General features: G+C 36.6%; 2 protein-coding genes across 3 annotated transcripts in view; one reads left to right on the top strand and one right to left on the bottom strand.

Annotated features, from left to right (window-relative positions):
- Nucleotides 1-18711, top strand: part of LOC133657745 (ankyrin repeat domain-containing protein 1-like) — a 52441-nt gene extending 33730 nt beyond the window's left edge. For both annotated transcript variants that reach the window (XM_062059408.1, XM_062059409.1), the window contains 9 exons: nt 5967-6063; nt 6120-6302; nt 8378-8509; nt 8575-8682; nt 8775-8873; nt 9093-9191; nt 17777-17875; nt 17942-18040; nt 18110-18711. In XM_062059408.1, the coding sequence (XP_061915392.1) occupies nt 6037-6063; nt 6120-6302; nt 8378-8509; nt 8575-8682; nt 8775-8873; nt 9093-9191; nt 17777-17875; nt 17942-18040; nt 18110-18220 (957 nt within the window). In that variant the 5' untranslated portion in view covers nt 5967-6036 and the 3' untranslated portion in view covers nt 18221-18711. The remainder of the gene's footprint in view (nt 1-5966; nt 6064-6119; nt 6303-8377; nt 8510-8574; nt 8683-8774; nt 8874-9092; nt 9192-17776; nt 17876-17941; nt 18041-18109) is intronic.
- Nucleotides 18712-19858: 1147 nt separating this feature from the next.
- The window catches only part of LOC133657743 (high affinity choline transporter 1-like), a 35967-nt gene continuing 27965 nt past the window's right edge, over nt 19859-27860 (bottom strand). The window contains exons 4-9 of the mRNA XM_062059406.1: nt 26530-26685; nt 24809-24900; nt 24583-24726; nt 21162-21315; nt 20880-21097; nt 19859-20809 (exon numbers count right to left, since the gene is read on the bottom strand). Of these exons, the coding sequence (XP_061915390.1) occupies nt 20288-20809; nt 20880-21097; nt 21162-21315; nt 24583-24726; nt 24809-24900; nt 26530-26685 (1286 nt within the window). The 3' untranslated portion in view covers nt 19859-20287. The remainder of the gene's footprint in view (nt 20810-20879; nt 21098-21161; nt 21316-24582; nt 24727-24808; nt 24901-26529; nt 26686-27860) is intronic.

The following is a 27860-nucleotide window of genomic DNA, read 5'->3' as shown; positions in this document are numbered from 1 at the left end:
CCCACACCAAACAAGAATGACAAACACATTTCGGGAGAACCTCCGCACCGTAACACAACATAAACACAACAGAACAAATACCCAGAACCCCTTGCAGCACTAACTCTTCCGGGACGCTACAATATACACCCCCGCTACCCCCTGCCCCCTCAACCTCGCCCACAGATGTGTAAGTTACCCATGTCTTGGGCACTTATACACCCCCATACCACACGACGTCCACAGTTTCCAAAAACAGAACACTTTTCGACTTTGCATCTAGTCCATCTTGGATGAGCTCGGGCCCAGCGAAGCCGGCGGCGTTTCTGGGTGTTGTTGATAAATGGCTTTGGCTTTGCATAGTAGAGTTTTAACTTGCACTTACAGATGTAGCGACGGACTGTAGTTGCTGACAGTGTTTTTCCTAAGTGTTCCTGAGCCCATGTGGTGATATCCTTTACACACTGATGTCGCTTTTTGATGCAGTGCCGCCTGAGGGATCGAAGGTCCGTAATATCATCGCTTACGTGCAGATTCTCTGAACCTTTTGATGATATTACGGAGCGTAGATGGTGAAATCCCTAAATCCCTTGCAATAGCTTGTTGAGAAATGTTGTTCTTAAACTGTTCAACAATTTACTCAGGCATTTGTTCACAAAGTGGTGACCCTCGCCCCGTCCTTGTTTGTGAATGAATGAGCATTTCATGGAAGCTGCTTTTATACCCAATCATGGCACCCACCTGTTCCCAATTAGCCTGTTCACCTGTGGGATGTTCCAAATAGGTGTTTGATGAGCATTTCTCAACTTTCTCAGTCTTTTTTGCCACCTGTGCCAGCTTTTTTGAAACATGTTGCAGGCATCAAATTCCAAATGAGCTAATATTTGCAAAAAATAACAAAGTTTACCAGTTCAAACGTTAAATATCTTGTCTTTGCAGTCTATTCAATTGAATGTAGGTTGAAAAGGATTCGCAATTCCTTGCTGGGATAGGCTCCAGCAACCCCCGCAACCCTAAAAGGAACAAGCGGTAGAAAATGGATTCATGGATGGATGTATTATGTTTTTATTTATGATTTACACAACGTGCCAACTTCACTGGTTTTGGGTTTTGTGTAATCTAGAAGTAACTTTCACCAACTCCGAGGCGATGCAGCAGCCCAGTATGTCAATATAGCAGCGCAAGCTAGTTAGCGCTTTGTGGTCACGGCGCCGCTAAAAGTAGTTTCTCTGCGTTAGCGCTTATAATAACAATATCGCTAAAACTTAGTTAATATTCAGGTTGAGTATTGTTGCCGATGTTCTTTAGAGGGGCGCAAAAGAGTACTCCCGTTACCTTCATGGTTAGCTGACTCTTGCTAGTGTTTATTTACGATGCACAAAAATGTCAGAATAATTGTATCTAAGTTATCACAAAACTTTGTGTTTCAATGAGTTCCCGGCCAGCAGACAAAAGCTGTCTTTAATCCTACCAAGCAGAAGGCTTGTAAAACTCCACTGTGTAGGATGGGAAGCAACATGAAGGTGTTCTGTTTCTTTCATGTATTGTAATCAACAGACAGATATTGTCTGACCCGAGAACTACAAAGCGAAGAGGAAGCAGGACCTGACTCCCCTACAGGGACCTCTTCTTTGAACTGTTTTACGACCTTTTCTTTGAACTGTTCTGTAACCAAAGGCGATGGCTGTTTACGACCCCCGTCCCTTAGAAACAGCTGTTGCCATGTAATCAGGGAAAGTCCATATAAAAGGAGGCTTACAATCTTTCGCCAGAGCGTGATGGAGACTGCGCAAGAGTACGGTGTCTACGCGTCACTCCTCAATTGAGCTAAATTTAATTCGGCCTCTGTTTAATTCCTTTCTTCTTGTCTTGTTTAATAGATGTCATCAGTGTTTGAACCTGACAAAAAGAGTCAAAACATGTGTTGTTGTCTTGCATAGGGATTGTGAATGGCGGGCAGCTTTCCAAGAAAAAGTGCAGTTCCCCTTTAAGAGACGGAGTGTACTGTGAATACTGTGATTGATGGATGATTTGTGGATAAGAGGCTCCGCCCCCTTCGCTGTGCTTTCGTGGAAAAAAGGTCAGAGGGCGACGACCTGGCCGTGTCGCCTAACACCTTTGGGTTTAGTGTTTCCTGTCAGACGCTTGCTTAGCGGGCGACAAAGTCAACTTTCGCCTTCTATTTCCGCCGCGAGGTCGCAGCTGCTCGCCGTCGACCTTGACGGGGAGCGAGCACGGACGTCGCGGGCCCTGACACACGCCGCCCCCTCCTCGCGGTCCGAGTCCTTCGTTTACTTACACCTTGGGTGTCCTAACTTTTTCCACTGAGGTCCACACGCTGGAAATGAAAACGTGGCGGCCATTTTCATTTTTCATTTTCAAAAGCAATACAACATAATTTTTTTTTTAACCTTCAGCGATGCCAAAAGTGTTAATAATAAGTCATATTGTTTGGATTTTTTAATGCTTAATTCCCTAAATCAACTTCAGATCTATCTGTGATTTAAAATTGTATTTATTTATTTGTTTTTTCTCTCCCTAAGGTTAACCTCTTAAGGCCCAAGCTGTTTGTTTACATGCTTTTTGTATTTCTCTTTGCTATTTGGGCTTATTGGACCCTAATTAGAATGAAAACTAAGAATCATCTTTTGATATGATGTACTTAGTCCATACGTACACAAATGTGTACTTCATGTTTAGTGACATACTAATTCTTATTTTTACACTTTTTTTTTTCCAAATTCCATTGTATGTTATACTCTTCTGACACCACCAGATGGCAGTATAAGTGTCCACATAAGCGGCCATAAAACCCCAATTCAGTAGTGTACACAATTTTGGAAATAAGAGCTAAAAGGTGCTGTCCACGCATGTGGCCACTAAGCCTTTAGAGGTTTTAAAGAAAACCCTGTTTTAATAAACACAAAATATTTAATCTTTTTCCCAAAAATGTTGCATTTGTAAGTAATTGGAGCCTTAAATATGTCAATAATTCATAACGACATTGATTTTGATTCATTATTATTTTTTAAACAATGACAGTCTTTTTATTGTCATTAGAGATCCAGAAGGACCCCACTCATAAAAGTGTTAAAAATGCATTATTTTTTTTTACTTTCATCGCACACATCTTTACATCAACTTTAGATTCATTTGTCAATATAATGTTATGTTTTATACCCTTTTTGTTCAAGAAAACCCTGTTTTTTGTGGCAAAAACACAAAATATGCTATATTTTCCCCCCAAAAAAATATTCAAAGTGGAATATTTCATGTGAAGTAATTAGAGCCTTGAATATGTCAATAATTCATAGCAACACTGATTTCGATTCATTATTACTTTTTGAGCAATGACCGTTTAAAATAAAAAAAGGCCCGTTAAAATTCTCAGGGCTCCAAAAGAGCCCCACTCATAAAACTGTTCAAAAATAAGTAATATATTTTCTTATTATTATTATTCAACACTTAAATCTCTAAATCAACTTCAGATCTATCCGTCGATATGAAATTGTTTTTTATGTTTTAGGCCAATTTGTTAAAGAAAACCCTGTTTTTTTGTGGCAAAAACACAAAATATACAATATTTTGCCAAAAAAATATTTCAAAATGGAATATTCGATGTGAAGTAATTGGAGCCTTGAATATGTCAATAATCATTAACAACTGATTTTGATTCTTTTTTTTTTTTTTTTTTTAACAATGAAAAAAAAAAAAAAAAAAATCCCAGTAAAATTCTGAGCAATCACAAAAGTATATATATATATATATATATATATATATATATATATATATATATATATATATATATATATATATATATATATATATATATATATATATATATATATAAACATTACATACACAGTATATTAATATATATATATTTACATATATATATATGAAATACATATACACTACCGTTCAAAAGTTTGGGGTCACATTGAAATGTCCTTATTTTTGAAGGAAAAGCACTGTACTTTTCCATGAAGATAACTTTAAACTAGTCTTAACTTTAAAGAAATACACTCTATACATTGCTAATGTGGTAAATGACTATTCTAGCTGCAAATGTCTGGTTTTTGGTGCAATATCTACATAGGTGTATAGAGGCCCATTTCCAGCAACTATCACTCCAGTGTTCTAATGGTACAATGTGTTTGCTCATTGGCTCAGAAGGCTAATTGATGATTAGAAAACCCTTGTGCAATCATGTTCACACATCTGAAAACAGTTTAGCTCGTTACAGAAGCTACAAAACGGACCTTCCTTTGAGCAGATTGAGTTTCTGGAGCATCACATTTGTGGGGTCAATTAAACGCTCAAAATGGCCAGAAAAAGAGAACTTTCATCTGAAACTCGACAGTCTATTCTTGTTCTTAGAAATGAAGGCTATTCCACAAAATTGTTTGGGTGACCCCAAACTTTTGAACGGCAGTATATATATATATATATATATATATATATATATATATATATATATATATATTACATACACAACATATTAATATATATATTAATATATATATATATATTTATATATATATATGTATTTTAATTATTTTTATTTATTATTAATCAACAATTAGATCCCTAGATCAAGTTCAGATCTATCTGTTATACATTGTTATTTATTGTTTAATGTTTTATGTCCTTTTTGTTGGAGAAAACCCGTTTTTCTCACAGTCAAAACACAAAATATGCAATATTTTGCCCAAAAATATTTCAAAATTGAATATTTGATGGGATTTGTTAAAAAATTTGTAATTAATCAAAATCAGTGTTGTTATGAATTATTTTGGGGGGGAAATGTTGCATATTTTGTGTTTTCTTTGACAAAAAGGGCATAAAACAAACACACACAAAACATGAATTTTTTATTTATTTATAATGGACGGAAAGACCTGAATGAAGTCAATCCAGAGACCTAAGTGTTGAAAGTTAAAAACAAAATGTATGACTTATTTTGATTTATACACACACACATATATATATATATATATATATATATATATATATATATATATATATATATATATATATATATATATATATATATATATATATATATATATATATATATATATATATATATATATATACTGTATATGTATTTTAATTGTTTTTTATTATTATTATGCAAAATTTATATCCCTCTATCAAGTTCAGGTCTGTCTGTGATATACATTTTTCATTTATTGTTTAATGTTTTATGTCCTTTTTGTTGAAGAAACCCCTGTTTTTTATGGCAAGAACACAAAACATGCAATATTTTCCCCCAAACTTGTGCATATAGAAGTAATTGGAGCCCTAAATATGTCAATAATTCATAACAACATTAATTTTGATTTTCATGTTTTTTTTGTGTGTTTTATTTTTGGTCCTTTTTGGCAAGAACACGAAAATATGCAATATTTTCCCCCAAAAAAATATTTAAAAGTGAAATATTTGATGTGAAATAATTTGAACCTTGAATGGGTCAATAATTCATAACAACAGTGATTTTAATTCATTATTATATTTTTAAAAAAAAACAGTTTTAAAGGAAAAAAACAGCCTCTCGTTATCTCTCACCTGTTTGCTCTTTTATTCCACTTTTTGATGTTTTTTTGTAATAGTAAATGGCCACACTTTGGACACCTGTGGTTTAAAATATTAGAAAGTGAAAGCATGAAAGAACTCAACAGATGATCACTTTAAACCCCGCCCCTCGCCTCCCATTGGCGGGCGCTGAGCTCATTTTTTTGCACATTGCCAGCGGGGGACAAAACGGCGTCCTGCCGACCTTTGACCCGGGTGTGTGATTGGCAGGTGAGAGAATGTGAGCGACTATTTTTTCCTCCCCCCCAACTGTCTGCCGGCGGTGACATCGTCGCATTCCCCAGGACACATGCCTGCCAAAGATTGTCTATGTTTGCCCCGATGACTCACTCCCCCAGGAAGTGTCTGAGTGAGAGTGTGTTGGTGGAATATTATGGGATGTCTTGTAGGCGGAGCTGAGCTATAAGAGCGCAGGAGAGCGCCACGGCAGCATCACAATCCCAGCACACCGGACACACGATGGGCCTGCGCAGCGTGGAGGAACTGGTGAGTTTTGTCCTCATCTGGCAACCACACCTTTTTCATCACACACCTCCTCGCAGGTGACCGGTAAGCGGCCGGAGGGCAAAGAGGCCGACGGCGTCCATGGCGGCAAGTACGAGGCGGCGGTCAAGCAGGAGAAGCGGGATGACCTCCGGTCCCACCGCCAGCTTCTGGGCGGCGGCCTGTCGGAGGAGAGCGACAGCGGCGGCGAAGTGGAGGAAGTCAGCGTGGCGGCTCTGCAAGTACGTCTACACCTGACACTGTAACCATGGCAACAGACAACCTTGCCTAATTTTGGAGCCACTAATAACACACTTAATATTAATGATTAATAATATTGTAATGCCAGTGATACTTATTATAGCTAATAATAACTATTATGATTATCAACATAATATTGTTACTATAATGTTACTATAATGTCATTATTATTAATATAATAAATTGTATTATTATTATCATGATAATATTATTAACAATGATTATAATGCTATGAATAATCATTATATTCAACATCATGATTATAATGCTGATTGTAATTTAATAATAATCTTTGTTATTATTATGCTAATAATAAAAATGACATTGAACATCATAGTGCTAATGAAATGATTGGATTAGCATAATAAGAATTGTTATTATTAATGTAATACTAATAGCACAAATTATATTCAACATCATTATGCTAATAATATATGATCAAATAGCAAATTATTATCATATTATATATTATAAATATAATAGTTAATAAAGTCATTATTATAATGCTATTATTAATAATGGTGATGTTAAGAATAATAATTATATTCAACATCATGATTATAAAATGCTAATAATTATTATTAGCATTTTCATAATATAATCATTGTAATTAATATGTTAAGAATACATTATTATGCCAAAAATAATACTATATTTTACAATTATTATGAATAAAATAATAAAAGTTATTGTAATATTTGTAAATATATTCAACATCATAATGCCAATCAAATAATTGTATTAATGTAATACTGATAATACAATGTATATACATCATAATAATAGTAATAAACCTGATCATAAAAAATGTGTTATTGATGATGATGATTATAATAATAATTTTAAATTATAATTTTAACAGTAATCATATTCATCATAATGACAATAATTATTATTATTTTTATCATTTTAATAATACTATTTAATTGTATTATACTAACAACAATTGTATTCACCATCATACTAAGAATAATAATAATTTCTACAATTATTAATAGTATTACAATAATAATGGTTGTTATTATAATTTCAATACTAAATAAAATATTGTAATGCATAATAATCGTTATTATTATTGATATATTGCTAATAATGGAAATGATATTCAACAGTGTAATAGTAGTAATAAAAACGTTCACAACAATTGTGATAATAATGATAATTGTATGTGTATTAATAATAATAATAATGATAATTGTATGTGTATTAATAATGAATATGATAATTGTATGTGTATTGTTAATAATAATGATAATTGTATGTGAATGAATAATAATAATAATAATAATAATGGTATTTGTATTAATAATAATAATAATGATAGTTGTATGTTTATTAATAATAATAATGATAATTTTATGTTTATTAATAATAATAATACATTATAATTGTATGTGTAGTAATAATAATGATGATGATGAATGTATGTGTATTAATAATAATAATGATATTTGTATGTGTATTAATAATACTAAATAATAATTGTATGTGTATTAATAATAATGATAATTGTATGTACATTAATAATTATAATAATAATTTTATGTGTATCAATAATAATAATGGCAATTGTATGTGTATTTATAATAATAATAATTGTATGTGTATTAATAATAATAATAATAATAATAATGATAATTGTATGTGTATTAATAATAATAATGGTATGTGTATTAATAATAATAATAATTGTGTGTGTATTAATAATAATAATAATAATAATAATTGTGTGTGTATTAATAATAATGATAATTGTATGTACATTAATAATTATAATAATAATTTTATGTGTATCAATAATAATAATGGCAATTGTATGTGTATTTATAATAATAATAATTGTATGTGTATTAATAATAATAATGGTAATTGTATGTGTATTAATAATAATAATAATAATAATAATAATAATGGTATGTGTATTAATAATAATAATAATAATAATAATTGTGTGTGTATTAATAATAATAATGATAATTGTATGTGCATTCATCATAATAATGATAATTGCATGACAATAATAACTAATGATGATGATGATGATGATAATATTCAGATGGACAAATGCGGCCGCCTGCGTCTGGAGACGGTGGACGACTTGTTCAACATCCTGCAGCTGAGGAAGAGGAGGAGGGAGAGGAAGGCTCCCGGCCACAAGAAGCGTCATCAGCCTGACGTGGAGATCCTGGTGAGCTGACCTTTGACCCTAACCCCTCCTCCACACAGCCGTGACACAATCTTGATGTTTTCCAGCCCGACACGGTGGACGCCGCGCTCTTCCTCGCCGCCGCCATGGACAACAAGATGGCGCTGGTGGAGAAGTACCTGAGCGAGGGAGGACAGCCCGACACGGCCGACCACGTGAGTCTCGCCCTCCGAGCTCCGCCCACTTTAGTGGCACGCCCGTGCTCAAACCCCGCCCACCTTGACTGAAGGCTTCTCTGTGCGTTTAGTTCCTGAGGACGGCGCTGCACAAAGCCTCCTTCAAAGGTCACGTGGAGGTCATGACCAGGTTGCTGGACGCCGGCGCCGCCATGGACAGGAAGGACAAGGTGAGCGCCACCGCCATTGTTGACATGTGGCCAGGTGGAACAGCGGTTTGACGTGCGTGTGTGTGTGTGTGTGTGTGTGTGTGTGTGTGTGTGTGTGTGTGTGTGTGTGTGTGTGTGTGTGTGTGTGTGTGCGCGTGTGTGTGTGTGTGTGTGTGTGTGTGTGTGTGTGTGTGTGTGTGTGTGTGTGTGTGTGTGTGTGTGTGTGCGTGTGTGTGTCAGCTGGAGGCCACGGCGGTCCACTGGGCGTGCCGAGGAGGAAACCTTCCTGCCCTTCAGCTCCTCCTCAAACGTGGTGCCAAGTTCACCGCCAGAGACAAGGTGGGTGTCCACACTTCTACAACACTCCTGCTTTTATTTTGTTAACAAACACTTCTACAACACTCCTGCTTTTATTTTGTTAACAAACACTTCTACAACACTCCTGCTTTTATTTTGTTAACAAACACTTCTACAACACTCCTGCTTTTATTTTGTTAACAAACACTTCTACAACACTCCTGCTTTTATTTTGTTAACAAACACTTCTACAACACTCCTGCTTTTATTTTGTTAACAAACACTTCTACAACACTCCTGCTTTTATTTTGTTAACAAACACTTCTACAACACTCCTGCTTTTATTTTGTTAACAAACACTTCTACAACACTCCTGCTTTTATTTTGTTAACAAACACTTCTACAACACTCCTGCTTTTATTTTGTTAACAAACACTTCTACAACACTCCTGCTTTTATTTTGTTAACAAACACTTTTACAACACTCCTGCTTTTATTTTGTTAACAAACACTTCTACAACACTCCTGCTTTTATTTTATTAACAAACACTTCTACAACACTCTTGCTTTTATTTTGTTAACAAACACTTCTACAACACTCCTGCTTTTATTTTGTTAACAAACACTTCTACAACACTCCTGCTTTTATTTTGTTAACAAACACTTCTACAACACTCCTGCTTTTATTTTGTTAACAAACACTTCTACAACACTCCTGCTTTTATTTTATTAACAAACACTTGTAGAACACTCCTGCTTTTATTTTGTTACAAACACTTCTACAACATTCCTGCATTTATTTTGTTACAAACACTTCTAGAACACTCCCGCTTTTATTTTGTTAACAAACACTTCTAGAACACTACCGCTTTTATTTTGTTACAAACACTTCTACAACATTCCTGCTTTTATTTTGTTACAAACACTTCTACAACACTCCTGCTTTTATTTGATTAACAAACACTTCTACAACACTCCTGCTTTTATTTTGTTAACAAACACTTCTACAACACTCCTGCTTTTATTTTATTAACAAACACTTCAACAACACTCCTGCTTTTATTTTGTTAACAAACACTTTTACAACACTCCTGCTTTTATTTTATTAACAAACACTTCTACAACACTCCTGCTTTTATTTTATTAACAAACACTTGTAGAACACTCCTGCTTTTATTTTGTTACAAACACTTCTACAACATTCCTGCATTTATTTTGTTACAAACACTTCTAGAACACTCCCGCTTTTATTTTGTTAACAAACACTTCTAGAACACTACCGCTTTTATTTTGTTACAAACACTTCTACAACATTCCTGCTTTTATTTTGTTACAAACACTTCTACAACACTCCTGCTTTTATTTGATTAACAAACACTTCTACAACACTCCTGCTTTTATTTTGTTAACAAACACTTCTACAACACTCCTGCTTTTATTTTATTAACAAACACTTCAACAACACTCCTGCTTTTATTTTGTTAACAAACACTTTTACAACACTCCTGCTTTTATTTTATTAACAAACACTTCTACAACACTCCTGCTTTTATTTTATTAACAAACACTTGTAGAACACTCCTGCTTTTATTTTGTTACAAACACTTCTACAACATTCCTGCATTTATTTTGTTACAAACACTTCTAGAACACTCCCGCTTTTATTTTGTTAACAAACACTTCTAGAACACTACCGCTTTTATTTTGTTACAAACACTTCTACAACATTCCTGCTTTTATTTTGTTACAAACACTTCTACAACACTCCTGCTTTTATTTGATTAACAAACACTTCTACAACACTCCTGCTTTTATTTTGTTAACAAACACTTCTACAACACTCCTGCTTTTATTTTATTAACAAACACTTCAACAACACTCCTGCTTTTATTTTATTAACAAACACTTCTACAACACTCCTGCTTTTATTCTGTTAACAAACACTTCTACAACACTCCTGCTTTAATTTTGTTAACAAACACTTCTACAACACTCCTGCTTTTATTTTGTTAACAAACACTTCTACAACACTCCTGCTTTTATTTTGTTAACAAACACTTCTACAACACTCCTGCTTTTATTTTGTTAACAAACACTTCTACAACACTCCTGCTTTTATTTTGTTAACAAACACTTCTACAACACTCCTGCTTTTATTTTGTTAACAAACACTTCTACAACACTCCTGCTTTTATTTTGTTAACAAACACTTCTACAACACTCCTGCTTTTATTTTGTTAACAAACACTTCTACAACACTCCTGCTTTTATTTTGTTAACAAACACTTCTACAACACTCCTGCTTTTATTTTGTTAACAAACACTTCTACAACACTCCTGCTTTTATTTTGTTAACAAACACTTCTACAACACTCCTGCTTTTATTTTGTTAACAAACACTTTTACAACACTCCTGCTTTTATTTTGTTAACAAACACTTCTACAACACTCCTGCTTTTATTTTATTAACAAACACTTCTACAACACTCTTGCTTTTATTTTGTTAACAAACACTTCTACAACACTCCTGCTTTTATTTTGTTAACAAACACTTCTACAACACTCCTGCTTTTATTTTGTTAACAAACACTTCTACAACACTCCTGCTTTTATTTTGTTAACAAACACTTCTACAACACTCCTGCTTTTATTTTGTTAACAAACACTTCTACAACACTCCTGCTTTTATTTTGTTAACAAACACTTCTACAACACTCCTGCTTTTATTTTGTTAACAAACACTTCTACAACACTCCTGCTTTTATTTTGTTAACAAACACTTCTACAACACTCCTGCTTTTATTTTGTTAACAAACACTTCTACAACACTCCTGCTTTTATTTTGTTACAAACACTTCTACAACACTCCTGCTTTAATTTTGTTAACAAACACTTCTACAACACTCCTGCTTTTATTTAGTTAACAAACACTTCTACAACACTCCTGCTTTTATTTTGTTAACAAACACTTTTACAACACTCCTGCTTTTATTTTATTAACAAACACTTCTACAACATTCCTGCTTTTATTTTATTAACAAACACTTGTAGAACACTCCTGCTTTTATTTTGTTACAAACACTTCTACAACATTCCTGCATTTATTTTGTTACAAACACTTCTAGAACACTCCCGCTTTTATTTTGTTAACAAACACTTCTAGAACACTACCGCTTTTATTTTGTTACAAACACTTCTACAACATTCCTGCTTTTATTTTGTTACAAACACTTCTACAACACTCCTGCTTTTATTTAGTTAACAAACACTTCTACAACACTCCTGCTTTTATTTTGTTACAAACACTTCTACAACACTCCTGCTTTTATTTAGTTAACAAACACTTCTACAACACTCCTGCTTTTATTTTGTTACAAACACTTCTACAACACTCCTGCTTTTATTTAGTTAACAAACACTTCTACAACACTCCTGCTTTTATTTTGTTACAAACACTTCTACAACACTCCTGCTTTTATTTAGTTAACAAACACTTCTACAACACTCCTGCTTTTATTTTGTTACAAACACTTCTACAACACTCCTGCTTTAATTTTGTTAACAAACACTTCTACAACCCTCCTGCTTTTATTTAGTTAACAAACACTTCTACAACACTCCTGCTTTTATTTTGTTAACAAACACTTCTACAACACTCCTGCTTTTATTTAGTTAACAAACACTTCTACAACACTCCTGCTTTTATTTTGTTAACAAACACTTTTACAACACTCCTGCTTTTATTTTGTTACAAACACTTCTACAACATTCCTGCATTTATTTTGTTACAAACACTTCTAGAACACTCCCGCTTTTATTTTGTTAACAAACACTTCTAGAACACTACCGCTTTTATTTTGTTACAAACACTTCTACAACATTCCTGCTTTTATTTTGTTACAAACACTTCTACAACACTCCTGCTTTTATTTGATTAACAAACACTTCTACAACACTCCTGCTTTTATTTTGTTAACAAACACTTCTACAACACTCCTGCTTTTATTTTGTTAACAAACACTTCTACAACACTCCTGCTTTTATTTTGTTAACAAACACTTCTACAACACTCCTGCTTTTATTTTGTTACAAACACTTCTACAACACTCCTGCTTTTATTTTGTTAACAAACACTTCTACAACACTCCTGCTTTTATTTTGTTACAAACACTTCTACAACACTCCTGCTTTTATTTTGTTAACAAACACTTCTACAACACTCCTGCTTTTATTTTGTTAACAAACACTTCTACAACACTCCTGCTTTTATTTTGTTACAAACACTTCTACAACACTCCTGCTTTTATTTTGTTAACAAACACTTCTACAACACTCCTGCTTTTATTTTGTTACAAACACTTCTACAACACTCCTGCTTTTATTTTGTTACAAACACTTCTACAACACTCCTGCTTTTATTTAGTTAACAAACACTTCTACAACACTCCTGCTTTTATTTTGTTAACAAACACTTTTACAACACTCCTGCTTTTATTTTATTAAAAAACACTTCTACAACACTCCTGCTTTTATTTTATTAACAAACACTTGTAGAACACTCCTGCTTTTATTTTGTTACAAACACTTCTACAACATTCCTGTATTTATTTTGTTACAAACACTTCTAGAACACTCCCGCTTTTATTTTGTTAACAAACACTTCTAGAACACTACCGCTTTTATTTTGTTACAAACACTTCTACAACATTCCTGCTTTTATTTTGTTACAAACACTTCTACAACACTCCTGCTTTTATTTGATTAACAAACACTTCTACAACACTCCTGCTTTTATTTTGTTAACAAACACTTCTACAACACTCCTGCTTTTATTTGATTAACAAACACTTCTACAACACTCCTGCTTTTATTTTATTAACAAACACTTGTAGAACACTCCTGCTTTTATTCTGTTAACAAACACTTCTACAACACTCCTGCTTTTATTTTGTTACAAACACTTCTACAACATTCCTGCATTTATTTTGTTACAAACACTTCTAGAACACTCCCGCTTTTATTTTGTTAACAAACACTTCTAGAACACTACCGCTTTTATTTTGTTACAAACACTTCTACAACATTCCTGCTTTTATTTTGTTACAAACACTTCTACAACACTCCTGCTTTCATTTTGTTACAAACACTTCTAGAACTCTCCTGCTTTTATTTTGTTAACAAACACTTCTAGAACACTCCCGCTTTTATTTTGTTACAAACACTTTTTCTACAACACTCCCGCTTTTATTTTGTTAACAAACACTTCTAGAACACTACCGCTTTTATTTTGTTACAAACACTTCTACAACACTCCTGCTTTTATTTTGTTACAAACACTTTTTGTACAAGACTCCAGCTTTTATTTTGTTAACAAACACTTCTAGAACACTACCGCTTTTATTTTGTTACAAACACTTCTACAACATTCCTGCTTTTATTTTATTAACAAACACTTCTAGAACACTCCTGCTTTTATTTTGTTACAAACACTTCTAAAACACTCCCGCTTTTATTTTGTTAACAAACATTTGTAGAACACTACCGCTTTTATTTTGTTACAAACACTTCTACAACATTCCTGCTTTTATTTTATTAACAAACACCTCAAGAAGACTCCTGCTTTTATTTTGTTACAAACACTTCTAGAACTCTCCTGATTTTATTTTGTTAACAAACCCTTCTAGAACACTACTGCTTTTATTTTGTTACAAACACTTCTACAACATTCCTGCTTTTATTTGATTTACAAACACTTCTAAAAGACTCCTGCTTTTATTTTGTTAACAAACACTTCTAGAACTCTCCTGCTTTTATTTTGTTAACAAACACTTCTAGAACTCTCCTGCTTGTATTTGTTTAACAAACACTTCTAGAACTCTCCTGCTTTTATTTTGTTAACAAACACTTCTAGAACTCTCCTGCTTTTATTTGTTTAACAAACACTTCTAGAACACTCCCGCTTTTATTTTGTTACAAACACTTTTTCTACAACACTCCCGCTTTTATTTTGTTAACAAACACTTCTAGAACACTCCCGCTTTTATTTTGTTACAAACACTTTTTCTACAACACTCCCGCTTTTATTTTGTTAACAAACACTTCTAGAACACTACCGCTTTTATTTTGTTACAAACACTTCTACAACACTCCTGCTTTTATTTTGTTACAAACACTTCTAAAACACTCCCGCTTTTATTTTGTTAACAAACATTTCTAGAACACTACCGCTTTTATTTTGTTACAAACACTTCTACAACATTCCTGCTTTTATTTTATTAACAAACACTTCTAGAACACTCCTGCTTTTATTTTGTTACAAACACTTCTAAAACACTCCTGCTTTTATTTTGTTAACAAACATTTCTAGAACACTACCGCTTTTATTTTGTTACAAACACTTCTACAACATTCCTGCTTTTATTTTATTAACAAACACTTCAAGAAGACTCCTGCTTTTATTTTGTTACAAACACTTCTAGAACTCTCCTGATTTTATTTTGTTAACAAACCCTTCTAGAACACTACTGCTTTTATTTTGTTACAAACACTTCTACAACATTCCTGCTTTTATTTGATTTACAAACACTTCTAAAAGACTCCTGCTTTTATTTTGTTAACAAACACTTCTAGAACTCTCCTGCTTTTATTTTGTTAACAAACACTTCTAGAACTCTCCTGCTTTTATTTGTTTAACAAACACTTCTAGAACTCTCCTGCTTTTATTTTGTTAACAAACACTTCTAGAACTCTCCTGCTTTTATTTGTTTAACAAACACTTCTAGAACTCTCCTGCTTTTATTTTGTTTTCAAACACTTCTACAACATACCTGCATTTATTTTGTTACAAACCCTTCTAGAACACTCCCGCTTTTATTTTGTTAACAAACACTTCTAGAACACTACCGCTTTTATTTTGTTACAAACACTTCTACAACATTCCTGCTTTTATTTTGTTACAAACACTTCTACAACACTCCTGCTTTCATTTTGTTACAAACACTTCTAGAACTCTCCTGCTTTTATTTTGTTAACAAACACTTCTAGAACACTCCCGCTTTTATTTGGTTACAAACACTTTTTCTACAACACTCCCGCTTTTATTTTGTTAACAAACACTTCTAGAACACTACCGCTTTTATTTTGTTACAAACACTTCTACAACACTCCTGCTTTTATTTTGTTACAAACACTTTTTCTACAACACTCCCGCTTTTATTTTGTTAACAAACACTTCTAGAACACTACCGCTTTTATTTTGTTACAAACACTTCTACAACATTCCTGCTTTTATTTTATTAACAAACACTTCAAGAAGACTCCTGCTTTTATTTTGTTACAAACACTTCTAGAACTCTCCTGATTTTATTTTGTTAGCAAACCCTTCTAGAACACTCCCGCTTTTATTTTGTTACAAACACTTTTTGTACAACACTCCCGCTTTTATTTTGTTAACAAACACTTCTAGAACACTACCGCTTTTATTTTGTTACAAACACTTCTACAACACTCCCGCTTTTATTTTGTTAACAAACATTTCTAGAACACTACCGCTTTTATTTTGTTACAAACACTTCTACAACATTCCTGCTTTTATTTTATTAACAAACACTTCAAGAAGACTCCTGCTTTTATTTTGTTACAAACACTTCTAGAACTCTCCTGATTTTATTTTTGTTAACAAACCCTTCTAGAACACTACTGCTTTTATTTTGTTACAAACACTTCTACAACATTCCTGCTTTTATTTGATTTACAAACACTTCTAAAAGACTCCTGCTTTTATTTGGTTAACAAACACTTCTAGAACTCTCCTGCTTTTATTTTATTAACAAACACTTCTAGAACTCTCCTGCTTTTATTTGTTTAACAAACACTTCTAGAACTCTCCTGCTTTTATTTTGTTAACAAACACTTATAGAACTCTCCTGCTTTTATTTTGTTAACAAACACTTCTAGAACTCTCCTGCTTTTATTTGTTTAACAAACACTTCTAGAACTCTCCTGCTTTTATTTTGTTAACAAACACTTCTAGAACTCTCCTGCTTTTATTTTGTTAACAAACACTTCTAGAACTCTCCTGCTTTTATTTTGTTAACAAACACTTCTAGAACTCTCCTGCTTTTATTTTGTTACAAACACTTCTACAACATTCCTGCTTTTATTTGATTTACAAACACTTCTAAAAGACTCCTGCTTTTATTTTGTTAACAAACACTTCTAGAACTCTCCTGCTTTTATTTTGTTAACAAACACTTCTAGAACTCTCCTGCTTTTATTTTGTTAACAAACACTTCTAGAACTCTCCTGCTTTTATTTGTTTAACAAACACTTCTAGAACTCTCCTGCTTTTATTTGTTTAACAAACACTTCTAGAACACTCCTGCTTTTATTTTGTTAACAAACACTTCTAGAACTCTCCTGCTTTTATTTTGTTAACAAACACTTCTAGAACTCTCCTGCTTTTATTTGTTTAACAAACACTTGTAGAACACTCCCGCTTTTATTTTGTTTTGCATTGTCAGCTAAACCCCAAGCTAAGATGGCATAAATTAGCATATATTACCATAAATCAGCATATATTATCATGTGCCTGTGAAAGTACTGAGAGGGTGTTGTTGGCGTTGCAGCTGCACAGTTCTCCTCTGCACGTGGCCGTCAGGACGGGACATCACGAGTGTGCCGAGTACCTCATCCACTGCGGCGCCGACGTCAACGCCAAAGACCGGGTGAGCACGCGAGCGCCCGAGCGTCTCGGCTTCCTGTTTGTGCTCACGGCTGACGTCATCTCTCAGGACGGGGACACGCCCATGCACGACGCCGTGAGGATCAACCGCTTCAAGATGATCAAGCTGCTCATGCTCTACGGCGCCGGCCTGCACGTCAAGAACAGCGTAAGTCCGGCGCCGGCGGCTGGCGTGCAGACTCTGTATGGCTGACATGTTGGTGTGTTTGGCGTTTAGGACGGGAAGACGCCGATGGAGACGCTGTACTCCTGGCAGAGCGGCGCCAAGAGCCTCCTCTTCCACGTCGGCGAGGAGAACGCCGAGCGGAGGAGCGCCAAGCTGCCGTGACCTCATCAAAAGTGGACGAGGGTGGATTTTTTTTTTTCTCGTTTCCTTGACGGCCGTGCGGGGAGGGGGCGTGGCAAAGCCGTGACAGGGCGGTCCCTCAGGTCGCCGTGTTGTCGGGAAATGTGAAAAGCGATCGCGCGACGACTGCGTCGAATGTCGCTGGGCGACATTTTTGTTTTGGATGTCGGCGACGCTTCCTTTCTTTCTTGGTGACCATAGAGACCTACTTTGTTGATATCCATTGTTTGAGTCATGTTCGCTAACTTTACCGTACAAATGATGTCATTTACAGTAATGCACTATTTATTATTATTATTATTAGCCTTTATTTAACCAGGTAAAATCCCATTGAGATCTTTGATCTCAATGGGATTAACTATAGAGACCAGCGTGAACAAAACCAGGGTAAAACTGTAAAATCTACAGATATTTTTTTTAATGTTTTCTTTATCATCGCATGTTTTCATTTCTTTGTGCTTTTCTCTTTGATTTGTCACCATATATATATATATATATATATATATATATATATATATATATATATATATATATATATATATATATATATATATATATATATATATATATATATATATATATTCTCTTTGATTGATATAATAATCTAATTATTATATAATTATATATTATATTATTTATTATAATATATGTTATTTATTTATTTATTTTTTCATTTATTTATTCTACATATATATATATACTGTATATATATACATATATATATGTATATATATATATATAATTTATTAAAAAATATATATTATTTATTTATTAGGTAATATTTGATAAATATGTATATTATTTATTTATTTAATAAATAAGTAAATATATCATTATATATTGTTTAATAAATAAATAATATATACATGTATATATATATACTGTATGTATTAGGGGTGTCAGAAAAATCGATTCTTGAATTAATTGCGATTTTTAATTGATTAAAAAAATCTTTCCTGTCTAGCATCTTAGGCAAATCATATTGTTATCATATACTGTATGTATATATATATATGTATGTATATATATATATATATACTGTATATATATATATATATATATGTGTGTATATGTATGCATATGTATATATATATATATCTATGTTTATATATATATATATATATATATATATATATATATATATATATATATATATATATATATATATATATATATATATATATATATATATATATATGTATATATATATATATATATACATACATACAGTATATGATAACATATATACATACATACATATGTACACACGGTATAGCTCGGTTGGTAGAGTGGCCGTGCCAGCAACTTGAGGGTTGCAGGTTCGATCCCCGCTTCCGCCATCCTAGTCACTGCCGTTGTGTCCTTGGGCAAGACACTTTACCCACACTGGTTTAAATGTAACTTAGATATTGGGTTTCACAATGTAAAGTGCTTTGAGTCACTTGAGAAAAAGCGCTATATAAATGTAATTCACTACACTTCACTACATAGCAGGGCTATGTATATATAAATATTATTTACTTATAATATATTTTATATATACTATATATAAATATATATATATGTATATTATTTATTTATTTTTTATATATATACCAGCGGTGGACAAAGTGAGGGGTTTTGTTTGCCTGCAAAAAATGGTCTAAAAAAAAAAAACAGTAAAAAAATAAGGTCAAAATTCAGAATGTAATGAGGAAAAGCAGAAAAGTTCAAACCAATAAATCATAACAATAAAGTTATGTCTTTTTTTTAGCTTTTTAAAAAAAATTAATAATACCAAAGTGGCCACCACATACTTTGACTTTTCAGTGTGTGGCCCTTGATGGAAAAAGTTTTGACAGCCCTGATCTATAACATGTGATTTAATATGATATATTGATATAATAACGTGTTGGATTTATGAAAAAGGCAAAGTTGAGACGTCTCGGGAGGGTTGGAGGAAGTTTGAGGAGGACTTGATGGAAGTTGCATGAAAGTTGTCAATAAAGTAGATTTTGAACACAAGCGTTTCCTTCTGGTGAATGTTGGCGCCCCCTGCTGGCCGCTGCTTCAACACGCAGCGGTCATCATGGACTCGGAGGCTTCGGTGCTGCTGTTCACACGCAGGGGGCGCTGTGGCGGCGCCGGGGTCCGAGCGGTCACCCGGAAGACGTCCCACCTGACAGGAAGTAGTCCGCCATTGAAAAGCCGAGACACCAGGAAGGAGAAGAGCAAGATGGCGGCGAGCGAGCACAGCATGGCGAAGGTCTTGACGGGGAAGCGCTGCACGTGGACCCCGTCCTCCAGAGCGCTCCCCGGGAAGACGATGACGGGCGCCAGGCCTATCATGGGCTCGCCGCTCAGCACCCGGATCAGGAGGCCCAGCACGCCGCCCGCCACTGCGCCGTAACCATTGGCGACGTCGAAGAAGACGACGCAGAACAACTGGGGGAAGATGACGTTGTAGGACACCTCGGCGCCCAGGAACCAGAACAGGATCACGCTGGTCTTCAGTCTGGTGAGCGCCGTGCCAGTCACGCCCACCACCACCACCGTCAGGCGGATCACGTGCTGGATCTCTCGCTCCGACGCCTGTGAGCGGAAGAGCGAGGGAGTCACACGCCGACGTCGCCTGTCAATGAACCCCGCCACCCCGCCTCACCTGCGGCCGCAGGATGTTCTTGTAGATGTTGGACGAGAACACGGACGCCGCCGAAAGCAGGGCGGAGTCGGCCGACGACATGACGGCGGCGGCCACGCAGCCGATGCCCACGATGGACATGTAGGGCGGGGTCAGGTGTTGCAGCACCAACGGCAGGACCAGTGCCGCCTCGCCGCGCTCCCGCGGCGACGGAGACCCGTAGGACGTCACGTTCCAGTCTGGGGGGGGAAACACTCAGGACGTCGTGGCGCCGTTTCCACCGTTCGGAAAAGGTGAACTCACCTGTGGACGCCCCCACCGCCCCCAGTAGGATGGGAGGAACGGCGAAGACCAGGATGACGGCGGCGGCGATGAGGCACAGACGCTTGGCCGTCGCGGGCGACGCCGCCGACAACGTCCTCTGGTGGAAGGTCTGATACCCCAGACTGCCCAGCGCCTGGCGGCCATTTGGGTCTTTACTACCAGAACTTTCTTTTGACGCTGAATGTATGTCACTCATTATTTGGTGAACTGAATTCTCTTTTCACATTAAATATTGCTAACAATTAGTGATAATGCTTTAAAATGTAATATCGAAAATGATCGGTATCAGGTTTTTTTATTATCGATATCGTTTGTTTTTTTTACTTTATTATTTTTTTTAAATTATTAAATCAACATAAAAAACACAAGATACACTTACAATTAGTACACCAACCCAAAAAAAAAACCCTCCCCCATTCACACTCATTCACACAAAAGGGTTGTTTTTTCTGTTATTAATATTCTGGTTCCTACATTAATAAGGTCTATTCAGGTGTACTGGAGAGGAGGCTACGCTGGATAGTCGAACCTCGGACTCAGGAGGAACAGTGTGGTTTTCGTCCTGGTCGTGGAACTGTGGACCAGCTCTATACTCTGCATGTGCTTTGTGGACTTGGAGAAGGCATTCGACCGTGTATCCCGGGAAGTCCTGTGGGGAGTGCTCAGAGAGTACAGGGTAACAGACTGTCTGATTGTGGCGGTCCGCTCCCTGTACGATCAGTGTTAGAGCTTGGTCCGCATTGCCGGCAGTAAGTCGGACACGTTTCCAGTGAGGGTTGGACTCCGCCAAGGCTGCCCTTTGTCACCGATTCTGTTCATAACTTTTATGGACAGAATTTCTAGGCGCAGTCAAGGTGTTGAGGGGATCTGGTTTGGTGGCTGCAGGATTAGGTCTCTGCTTTTTGCAGATGATGTGGTCCTGATGGCTTCATCTGGCCAGGATCTTCAGCTCTCACTGGATCAGTTCGCAGTTGAGTGTGAAGCGACTGGGATGAGAATCAGCACCTCCAAGTCCGAGTCCATGGTTCTCGCCCGGAAAAGGGTGGAGTGCCATCTCCGGGTTGGGGAGGAGACCCTGCCCCAAGTGGAGGAGTTCAAGTACCTCGGAGTCTTGTTCATGAGCGAGGGAAGAGTGGATCGTGAGATCGACAGGCGGATCGGTGCGGCGTCTTCAGTAATGCGGACGCTGTATCGATCCGTTGTGGTGAAGAAGGAGCTGAGCCGGAAGGCAAAGCTCTCAATTTACCGGTCGATCTACGTTCCCATCCTCACCTATGGTCATGAGCTTTGGGTCATGACCGAAAGGACAAGATCACGGGTACAAGCGGCTGAAATTAGTTTCCTCAACCGGGTGGCGGGGCTCTCCCTTAGAGATAGGGTGAGAAGCTCTGTCATCCGGGAAGAGCTCAAAGTAAAGCCGCTGCTCCGCCACATGGAGAGGAACCAGATGAGGTGGTTCGGGCATCTGGTCAGGATGCCACCCGAACGCCTCCCTAGGGAGGTGTTTAGGGTACGTCCGACCGGTAGGAGGCCACGGGGAAGACCCAGGACACGTTGGGAAGACTATGTCTCCCGGCTGGCCTGGGAACGCCTCGGGATCCCCCGGGAAGAGCTGGACAAAGTGGCTGGGGCATACTTGCCAACCTTGAGACCTCCAATATCGGGAGGTGGGCGGGGGGCGTGGTTGGGGGCAGGGGGCGTGGTTAAGAGGAGAGTATATTTACAGCTAGAATTCACCAACTGAAGTATTTCATATATATATATATATATATATATATATATATATATATATATATATATATATATATATATATATTTATTTATTTATTTATTTATTTTATTATATATATAAATAAAAGAAATACTTGAATTATAATGTTCATTTATTTACACATATACACACACACACACAACACTCATCTACTCATTGTTGTACTTGAAAGTACAATGCTTTGTTAAGGGTTGAATTGGCCATCCTCTTTCTATTCTCTGTCACTATTTTTCTAACCATGCTGAACACCCTCTCTGATGATGCATTGCTGTGTGGCACCCACAAAAGTGCTTTCATCAAATGCACGAGAGTGTGGAATCTTCCATCTCTCCCTAGCATGGCCCAAAACCGGTCAATCCTTGCTTCCTGGGGAAGATCTTCCCTGGCAAGCAATTGGTACTCCAGTACTTGTACCCGGAGGCTGGTCAGGTCCAATCGCAGCTGCGGTAGACTTTTTTGGGGGGGGGGGGTGTGGCCTCAAGCTCCGGCTGAATACCGGGAGTTTGTCGGGAGAAAATCTCTGTCGGGAGGTTGTCGGGAGAGGCGCTGAATATCGGGATTCTCCCGCTAAAAACGGGAGGGTTGGTAAGTATGGGCTGGGGAGAGGGAAGTCTGGGCTTCCCTGCTTAGGCTGCTGCCCCCGCGACCCGACCTCTGATAAGCGGAAGAAGATGGATGGATAATATCGGCCTGCTAAATGCTTTAAAATGTAATATCGGAAATTATCGGTATCGTTTTTTTTATTATCTGTATCGTTTTGGGGGTTTTTTTTGTTTTTTTTTTAATTAAATCAACATAAAAAACACAAGATACACTTACAATTAGTGCACCAACCCAAAAAACCTCCCTCCCCCATTTACACTCATTCACACAAAAGGGTTGTTTCTTTCTGTTATTAATATTCTGGTTCCCACATTATACATCAATATATATCAATACAGTCTGCAAGGGATACAGTCCGTAAGCACACATGATTGTGCGTATTGCTGGTCCACTAATAGCAACTTTAACAGTTAATTTGACTCATTTTCATTAATTACTAGTTTCTATGTAACTGTTTTTATATTGTTTTACTTTCTTTTTTATTCAAGAAAATGTTTTTAATTTATTTATCTTATTTTTTTATTTCTATTTTTTTTATAAGGACCTTATCTTCACCATACCTGGTTGTCCAAATTAGGCATAATAATGTGTTAATTCCACGACTGTATACATCTGTATCGGTTGATATCGGTATCGGTAATTAAGAGTTGGACAATATCGGATATCGGCAAAAAAGCCATTATCGGACATCCCTAGTATGTAGTCAACAATATATTTATTAAATAATATTTAATGTGTCAATTTGCAGTCACTTAATTATTCCATGCTGAATTTTGAAATGCAATTTTTGCTCACAAATTTTTATTCAATTTAATTGTCAGCACAATTAAATGTTAAAAAAAATATCAAAAATGGAAAAATCCAAACGCAAAAAAAGATTCCGTTTCATAAATTCAGTACCCCCAAAAAAATGTTTTGTAATAAACACAAATGAACCTCCTTAACGCGCCCTCTAGCGTTAGTTGCCATCGCCGCAGCATGACGCAGCGCCCCCTGGTGGCAGGGAGGAAGACTGTGTCCACTTACTATAAAGAAGAAGTTATCCAGAAGGACCCAGAAGTTGTAGATGTTCCAGTCACCGATCCAAGGAGGATGGATTGTGTTGTTCATCAGCGTGGAGCCGATGTGGCTCACGTGCTGATTGGTCAGGGCGAAGGGAACGCACGCCCACTGCACACACACACACACACACACACACACACACACGCTGTGTTCAAAGCTGACACACACACACAGGTGGAAGCCGACGCACCAGGCTGAAGAAGATGAGGAGCAGCTGGACGACATCAGTGTAGGCCACAGAGTAGAGACCCCCCAGCAGCGTGTAGGTGATGGCCACGCCCGCTGAGATCCAGATGCACACGTTGAAGGACAGATCCAGAACCACGCTCATGGTCACACTTGTCACACACACACATTGTTGAACCCATAGCGCACTTGTGTGTGTGTTTGTTCTTGTATTTCTACCCTTCTTTTCTGTGAACTGTTTACGACCTTTTCTTTGAACTGTTCTGTAATCAAAGGCAATGGATGTTTACGACCCCCGTCCCTTAGAAACAGCTGTTGCCATGTAATCGGGGAAAGTCCAAATAAAAGAGAAGGCGTACAATATTGTCTTGTTTAATAGATGTCATCAGTGTTTGAACCTGACAGGGGCCATCTGTGGTCCATGACTCGTTTGTCATCGGCCTTAAGCACATTACAAAAAAATAGAGATCTCATTTGCAACCGTGGTGGTGAAATCTATCAAAATGAGGGTGGTCCCAAAAACGAGGGATTTTTTTCAAATTGACTGTCGGTTTTAAAAGTGCCCCCCCTCTGGTCAACATATGAAATAACAAGTGTGTGTAAAAAATTTGAAATGCTCCCCCTCTGGCCAACATGTGTAATAACAAGTGTGTGTAAGAAATTGGAATCCGCCCCCTTTGGCCAAAATGAATTTAAAAAAATAAATAAATATGTAAATGGAGACACACCGTAATACCTTGAAGTAAATAATGAAGTTAAAAACCAATAACACACAAAAAATAAAAACAAATTAACTAATGTGTCTCAATGTGTCGACTTTTTTCTTATCAAATTGGGAACAATTCCTCATATTTTTTCTGCTTCTGTAATATTGCAATATTTTCTCGTAAAATTATTCCTTTTTAATGTAAAATTCTTGCTTTTTTTAATGTAAAATTATTATTTTTTAATGTAAAAGTATTACTTTATAATGCAAAATGGCGATATTTGTCGTATAAAATTCTGACTTTTATCGCAATATTGCCAATATTTTTTGTTGTTTTTGTAAAACGGTGAAATTTCTTGAGTAAAATTATGACTTTTGTCATGATTTTGCCAAGTAAAATTCCAATTATTATTATAATATTGCCAACATTTTAAAGTTTTCTTATAAAAAGGTGACTTTTGTCGAGTAAAATTGCGACTCTTTTTATAAAATTGGCAAAGTTTTTTCTTGTAAAATTGCGACTGTTGTTGAGCAAAATTCCAACTTTTATCATAATATTGCACAAACGTTCAGTTTTTCTTGTAAAATTTTGACTTGCGTTGAGTAAAATTACGACTTTTATTATAATACTGCCAAAATTTTACGTTTTTCTAGTGAAGTTGTGACCTTTTTCTTGTGAAATTCCAACTCATTTTTCACAACAAGCTTTTTTGTAAATATCAATCAATCAATCAATCAATGTTTATTTATATAGCCCTAAATTACAAGTGTCTCAAAGGGCTGTACAAGCCACAATGACATCCTCGGTACAGAGCCCACATAATAAATAAATACAAATCTTTATATATCTGGAAAGAGTGGTCTCAAGAAGGTAACAAATACAAGAATGTGTGTGTGTGTGTGTGTGTGTGTGTGTGTGTGTGTGTGTGTGTGTGTGTGTGTGTGTGTGTGTGTGTGTGTGTGTGTGTGTGTGTGTGTGTGTGTGTGTGTGTGTGTGTGTGTGTGTGTGTATACATCACCCAGGCCGATGAGGGTGGCAGGAACCCAGAAGACGTCGAGGAAGAGCGAGGTCACCGACAAAGCGCCCGTCAGAACTTTGCCGTACTTGAGCATGAAAGGATCCAGCATTGTGACGCAGTGCCTTTCACGGAGCGGCCCGGCGAACATGACGCCACCTGTTCGAGAGCCACACGTTTTTTCATTAACGCTCCCTGAGGGTTGAACCTGAGTCCAGCGCCCTGGGCAAAAAGCCAAAGCTCCTTCTCTTCTCCGGCACGACTCTTAAGTCGTCGGAGTAGTGTTTGCACATGACAAAGGGCCAAAGCTCGTTGTCCAACGCAACTCTTGAGGCATCAGGTAGTATAGTTTGCGTCCAACAAAAAAACAAAAAGCCAAAACTCGCTGTTATCTGCTCTTAAGGCGTTAGGGAATAGTGTTTGCAGCGTTTTGTTGCAAACATTAGAATGTCACAAACACTGCCCCCTGACGCCTTAAGAGTCGCGATGGACAACGAGCCAAAACAAATCAGAGCGTGACTCTTGAGGTGTCAGAGAGTCATGTTTGCGCCCGACAACGAGCCAAAAAGTCTAAGCTCGTTGTCCAGCTTGACTCTTGAGGCGTCAGGGGTAGTGTTTCACCCGACGATGAGCCAAAAAGTCAAAGCTCGATGTCCAGCGTGACTCTTGAGGCATCAGGGGCAGTGTTTGCGCCTGACGACGAGCCAAAAAGTTTAAGCTTGTTGTCCAGCACAACGTTTGAGATATTAGGGAGTACTGTTTGCACCTGACAACGAGCCAAAAAGTTGAAACCGGTTGTCCAGCGTGACTCTTGAGGTGTCAGGGAGTATTGTTTGGTCTGACAATGAGCCAGAAAGCCAAAGCTCGTTGCCTGATGCAACTCTTGAGGCGTCCATCATGTTGTAGTGTTTGCACCTGATAACAAGCCAAAAAGCCAAAGCTCATTGTCCAGCATGACTCTTGAGGCGTTAGAATAGTGTACACTAAAACAACGTAAACACTACACCCTGACACCTCCAGAGTGGCGCCAGACAATGAGCTTTGAATTTTTGACTCGTTGTCCGGCCCAACTCTTAAGGTGTTAAGGAATGGTGTTAGGGAGTGGTGTTTGCACCCGATAACAAGCCAAAAAGCTGCCGCTCGTTGTACGGCACGACTTTTGAGGCGTCAGGGAGTAGTATTTGTGACGGAACACCGCAAACACTGCTGTGACGTCTCGAGAGTCGCGCTGGACAACGAGCTCCAGCTTTGTACACTACAGTCGTGTACACTAGAACTTTGCAAACACTACTCCCTGACGCCTAAAGAGTGCCGCCGAACAATGAGCTTTGACT

The sequence above is a fragment of the Entelurus aequoreus genome, linkage group LG09, assembly GCF_033978785.1.
Source record: "Entelurus aequoreus isolate RoL-2023_Sb linkage group LG09, RoL_Eaeq_v1.1, whole genome shotgun sequence".
Lineage (NCBI taxonomy): Eukaryota > Metazoa > Chordata > Actinopteri > Syngnathiformes > Syngnathidae > Entelurus > Entelurus aequoreus.
The sequence above is the reverse complement of the archived record's forward strand: the minus strand, read 5'-3'. Positions and strand labels throughout refer to the sequence as shown.